Source organism: Trypanosoma rangeli (genome assembly GCF_003719475.1).
Source record: "Trypanosoma rangeli strain AM80 chromosome Unknown Tra_15.4_contig_00546, whole genome shotgun sequence".
NCBI lineage: Eukaryota > Euglenozoa > Kinetoplastea > Trypanosomatida > Trypanosomatidae > Trypanosoma > Trypanosoma rangeli.
In genome coordinates this window covers 2,093-7,985 of record NW_021706273.1, presented here as the reverse complement: position 1 = coordinate 7,985, position 5,893 = coordinate 2,093, and the positions used below count along the sequence as shown (strand labels likewise).

The window sequence follows — 5,893 nt, the reverse complement described above, 5'->3', positions numbered from 1 at the left end:
TATATATATATTATATAACGCAACAGAAAGTTAGAAAAAAAAACAAAAAACACTCCATTTGTTCGGGAAAGGAGAGGGAAAGAAAGTCTTTCCTGTCTCTCAGCAAAACATTCACAGGTCCACCCTCGTCTCCATTATAGTGTCGCGATCCCCCCACCCCCACCCCAAAAAAATAATTGTCCGCATAAACAAAAAAAAAAAAAGAACAAGTATATTGTATATAACTTATGCGGAGATTTATCTATTCCCTCCAAATCATTTGGCGACACATAATTTTCGCAAAAAGTGGACGCTTCTTAAAATGCGCAAATACGAGGGTTCCCAGAAATGGCGAGCAAAACGGGGGAAGAATCGCTGTTATTTTTCCTTAAAAAGCAAAAAATATTAACGTAAAAGGTTTGGGAAAACAAGAGTAATAGTGTCGTTTTATAGCATCCTCAGTACGGGTATCTCCAGAGGTACGTGTTGTAGGTTGCTTGCCCCACCACCACCACCACCACCACCACCACCACTACCAGTCACAACTGCTTAAAAAGGTATCATCAACACGGCAGCATTGGTCACAGCAAAAAGCGCAAGATGACTGAAGCCAACAGTCGCAACTGCACCGCCATCGCTTCCAAACTCCCTCAGCAAATCCCCAATTGTTATGTTCTCAATACTGCTATTCCGCGACAGATTCTGGTCAAAGACCGCTGGCTTGGTAGGTGCCAATGTATTGCCCGATGAATTCATTGACGTTGAAGCACTTGGATCAAGATAATAGATGTCGCCTGATTTAACATGCTGGTTGGTATTGTGTGTGGCACTTGCGTCATGCATCGAAATTTCCCCATTGAATCCGGTACGGCTAATGTCCGTCTTGGCATTCCCACTTTTAACTGTTTCTGCATCCTCTGTGGATGTTGCATTGTCTATCAAAGGTGGATCAAGAACCGGTATTGGGTAGACATTAATGGCGGGGAAGACCGTGCACACATCAGCGTATCTGGGGCACACAATACTTCCACTCCAGTCGTTCTTCAATGGTTCGACTGTCTCACCCTCATTGCAGTTGTACCAGTTTGTGTCGCCATAGAACTGCACCTTCAGTGCTCCTTTGTCGCATTTAGTGTTTACGCACACATCGCCAATGGGGGTTTTAGTAAACCTAAGATCCCTTCCTTTTACACAACGTGAGTTGGGGCCAACGAAACTTCCAAAGACTCTCTTTAACTCACCGTTGGTACACCCACTTGCTTCAACTGCCACAACATGCGGACATTTATTCATAAAGGGCAAACTACCGCCAATGGTGGGTTTGTAGAAGTACTGATACTCCGGTGGAAGGGGCTGCTTGTGTGTCCTCAGTGCACAGTACCCCAGAGAAAGACGGTCATACGTGCAGAGCAACTTGTGCCTCCCCGTAAACTCATTGCAGAACAAGTCAGGGTAGTCGGTGCTGCCGTTAGTCAAGCACTTATTTTCCAGCAGCCCGCAACCAGAGTTGTTGCCCCATCGCAACGGCTCCGCCATACTGTAGTTGGCCCTGTACACACCCATGTCCTCAAATGCCGCAAGCGTGAATGCCGAGTAATACATGAAACCTCCGCCAAGACTCGTCATCATTTCGTCCACCGTGTTGCGGCTCTTCCAGTGCGACATCATGGATCCCACACCCGTGTCCTCAACTTCCACGCCCATAAGTCTGGGGCAGTTGTAGTACTTCCTCGCCACCTCCAACACCTTCGGAGAGGTAATCATCCATACACTTCTGTTCACGCTTGGGCTGAATACCAAGGAAAACAAATTAAATCTCCAAAAGCGTCCTTGTTCAAACCCGAGAGCGTGCCCCATCTCATGCGCTGCAATACGTACGAATGTATGTGTAGCCTCTATATACGCAGGATTAAAGTTCACGGCAGAGGCAAATGGACGACCATTTTCCAGCATGGCACATGGAATCGCCCACGCAGTTGCATCAATCGGAAAGGCGTTGACGTAGAGAACCAGGTCGGCGTCCCGCACACCCTCCGTGTGGTGCTTACGAGGAATAGTGAACTTGTGGCATGTCCGTAAGCGTGTTGTCGGTAAAACGACCGCCCCACTCTCAGGCTTCACAGATAAACGCTCAGAGTGCAAGTTAATTGCGGCCGGGAGGAGTTGCTTCAAAATAATGTCCTTCTTCTCCTCCGTCAACAGATCCTTCCCTTCGCATTTCACCCTTCTGCCATCGGGCATGCTCATATCCCCCACTGCGGCACAGTGCTTCGACGGGTCGTACATGTCCTTTGCAGAGACCTTGATGCGGATCGGGGCCCACTCACTCTCCACGCCTTGTGCGGCGACAGTGTACGCCTGCATCTCACCCTGTCGTCTGCGCGGCACATCACGCACCACCGCAGTCGCCGGCGGTCCCCTCTCCATCATCTCGTCAAACCCGCAGCGGTGCTTCCGAGCGGGAGCGTCGGCGAGGCACCCAGCGGCGCAACACACCAACAGCAGCAAAAACACCGCCAGTAGGAGAAACGGCGTGCCGAGGCGTAGCTGGCACATGGCTTTAAAAAACTCTTTTTGTTGGCCTGATGCAAAACAGTAGCAGTAGTGTCAGGAATGTTAGCAAGTCTGTTTATGGGAAAAGAAAAAAAAGTAAAAGTCAAAAGAGAATAAAGCACCGGAAAATGGAGCGAAAAAAAGGACTGCAAGAAAGTGACCTCATGCCAAGGCGTCTGCGCCGTAATCTGAGTTTTATGCGGTAGCAGCACCAGGGTCTTGCTCACGCCACATGCAGGCATAATGAAACACTAATCAGGAAGAAAACCGAACAGAATAAAGCGAAAGCAAAGTTATTTCCTCCACTCAAATTGTGTTCACAATACACAGACACGCAAACAGTTTAATAACCCAAAAATATATCAAGAAGGAGTACATTTTAGTGTCACCAGAAGCTATAGTTAGTATTGCAGTTGCGTTTCTCATTGCACACCTTTGCGTCATTGTGCCATCGCAGCATGCTCTGCTCCCCGTGCTATTATTGTATTTCAACAGCATAAAGAGTGTTGCCAGTCTGTTGGAACCGTTTCAATAGTCACCCTCGCGAGAAGAATGAAGTTGTGGAGTTTGCAAAGAGGTTGGGTTAATTCTGCTCCTTTTTGCAGAGAAGCTACTCCGCCCATGAGTGACACTTCAATGAGATGTTAAACGTGTGGAATCCCTCGTCACTTTCCCATACACAACGACACTCACTCTGTGTTGCTAGCCCTTTCACTTATTTTCGTCTTGGATGTCAGAGAAAAAGTTCATGCGTCCATGTGTGAAAATAGGGCCCTTACACAAACCGTTTCTTCTTCTCGATTTACCAGCTTGGGTCATGAGAATGCCTCTTTTCTGGGGTCTCTTCTTCACCACATCAGAACTCTTCACCTGAGGTCCTACTCACCCCTTCTCCGCAGTAAAACAGATGGGAGGAAGAAGAAAAAGAGTATGTAAAGCCTCACACTCCTCCTCTCGTGCAGTAGCTACAACTCGTTATCAGCTTTCAGACGCAAGGCACTAATGGAAGTCCTCCAATGGAATTAGGTGCGGCCCTCCAAATCAGACCCACTTTGCAGAGTTAACACATTAGGATGCAGCATACATACAGTAAACAGACAGTCACTACGAATGATAATCGGCAACAGGCCTACAACCACCACCACCCTCATACACTCCATTTTCACGAGTCACAAAATGGTCTGCTCCTAGCAGACAACAAACAGCACCTGAATAAAGCAACACGAACCTACTCTACTAGCCAGATAATAAAGTAGACCCTTAAATGCAAAAGGGCAAACAGCATATGTATTTGCCTCTAACCAGTAGTTTTAGGAAACACAACGGTAGTGTGGGGACACCCATATCATGAAACAGTGTGTCCAAAAAAAAAAAGTGCAATGAACACAACATGAAAAGACCACACACACACACAGCTTATCATCAGCAAAACTAAAATGAAGGACAGGGCGGATCCACGTCCACCGCACACTCTGCCGCTGCTGCATATTTGCCCTCACCGATCCGCATCACGCCGCACGGCAGGATGCGATGGGTGGTGCCCCACACACTCGCAGCGAGACACGCCGCACACCCCGTCTGTTCTCTTCCTCTGCAGCGGGTGCTTTCAAAACAGCCGCCGGACGCCCCGGCACTCCCCTGCCATCGCGACGAAGAAATAAAAGAATCCTCCTCGTGGACTACCGGTGCCTCTAGCAGGAAGAAGAGGAATTAAGGCATGCCAACCGCACAGCCGGCAGCGGGAGCAAACAAAACACAGAGACACGCAGCGACGGTGGCGGACACGGCACCAACTAAAAGAGAGCTGCAGTCATTTGACTCGAAAAAAAAAGGAGAACAAACAACACAAAATGTTTCGGCAGATGTTTTTTGTTTCACGTGTTCAGAAGCAAAAAAGAGCAGCGTGTATTCATTGTCGGTGCGGAACACACAGGAAAAAAAAACTGCCTGGTCGCGCATTACGCATTTGCCCCTTACGGTCTCCGCGGCCTCGTGTTTCGTTTGGGCACTCCGTGAAACGTACAGCAACGAAGCCGGCATCGCGTGTGTATCGGTGGCAGCAGCAGACAGGAAGGGGAAGGGGCGCCACACACTGAGAGTGTGCACGGAGTGACGATGCAAAAAAAAGAGCAAAAACATCCCTCAGACCACAAGAGAGACGTTGGCCCAGAGGAAACACAAGCAAACTGAGCACACAAAAAGTGTGCGTCGTCCCTGCCAGGGTGTGTGAGTGTGTGTGGTTGCGCCTCATCATTACCCAGCCGCACAGGCAACGGCAGCGGCAGCGGCGCGGCATGAACCCACACAGCTGCGACGTCACTGCTGCCCACGTTGTCTGTTGTGTGTTTCCCGGCGCTGAGACTGTCGGGGGTCACAGTGGTGCAGACCCTCTTGCAGGCATTTCCTTTCCGAGTTGAATCCGAACTGCCTGCGCCCCCAGCAGCAGCACGGGGAACAGCAGCCCGCGCCCAATGCTAACTGCATCTTCTTCTGCAGGAGTGTCCCCTGCAGAAGGTGCTGAATATGCTGCCGGCATTCCTTGATGCCGTGATTCAGGCCAATTTTCTCTGCCCCTCAATAGTTGGGCCGCAACTTGCAAACGCCCAAAATGCCAAGGTGCACGCCACCCACAGCAGCACGGTAATGAAACAACAGAAAAAGAGGCTTCTCAACACCCTGCCACTTTCGCCGCAGCGCACTGCCCTGCGTCGCAAAAGGCGCTGTGAACGCAGCATGCCCCCGTGGCACCGGCCCTCCCGCAGCGCGATCCACAACGGCTCCCCAAGTACGTCGATTCGACAAGGAGGCAGATGCTGTCACCACCGTAGCCCGCAGTCGCCTCGGGAATGTCGAAAGGTTCAAGCCGGTTTGCATAATTTGTCTGTTTCCTCTAGCCACAAACACGTCAACCCAACTCTTTGTCATTACCCGACCACGACACCTCCACCAACGTACTTGCTGGCGACGCACCGCCACTACGCCCCGCCGGTGCCCCGCAGATGGAGGAGCGTCAGGCCGCACACCACGCTACACCAGCAAGGAAAGAAAGAAAGAGGGAGCCACGGTGCACCCTCTTTCTGCCTCACTCTTCTTCATGGCCACAAAAGAAAAGCAGCATCAGCAAATGCGGCACTGCAACATATCGAGTCGCTGTGGTCTTGTCTGCCTATCCTCAAACCGCAAAGAGAGAGAAGAATAAAACACATGAGGGCGGACAAGCACACAGAACAAAATGACAGGACATAAAAAACAAACAAAAAGACGACCGGCAATACCTAATGCAGCGCCGCAACCCACGCAGCAGCGTGCCACTGAAAATATGCTGAAAAAAAGAATTCCGTCCTTCATGATGTCCTCCCCC

General features: G+C 50.1%; 2 protein-coding genes across 2 annotated transcripts, besides 3 other annotated features; both read right to left on the bottom strand.

Annotated features, from left to right (window-relative positions):
• Positions 1-481: 481 nt before the first annotated feature.
• Positions 482-517: a microsatellite.
• An 11-nt stretch (positions 518-528) lies between these two features.
• TraAM80_09270 (leishmanolysin) lies at positions 529-2,535 on the bottom strand (the record flags this gene model as incomplete). The annotated part of the gene is made up of 1 exon (XM_029385963.1): positions 529-2,535. The coding sequence occupies one exon, from the start codon at positions 2,533-2,535 to the stop codon at positions 529-531; it is 2,007 nt and encodes a 668-aa protein (XP_029234283.1).
• Positions 2,536-2,614: 79 nt separating this feature from the next.
• Positions 2,615-2,650: a microsatellite.
• Positions 2,651-4,790: 2,140 nt separating this feature from the next.
• Positions 4,791-4,827: a microsatellite.
• Positions 4,828-5,106: 279 nt separating this feature from the next.
• On the bottom strand, positions 5,107-5,457 carry TraAM80_09269 (uncharacterized protein; the record flags this gene model as incomplete). Its single annotated transcript, XM_029385962.1, has 1 exon — positions 5,107-5,457. The coding sequence occupies one exon, from the start codon at positions 5,455-5,457 to the stop codon at positions 5,107-5,109; it is 351 nt and encodes a 116-aa protein (XP_029234282.1).
• Positions 5,458-5,893: the final 436 nt, after the last annotated feature.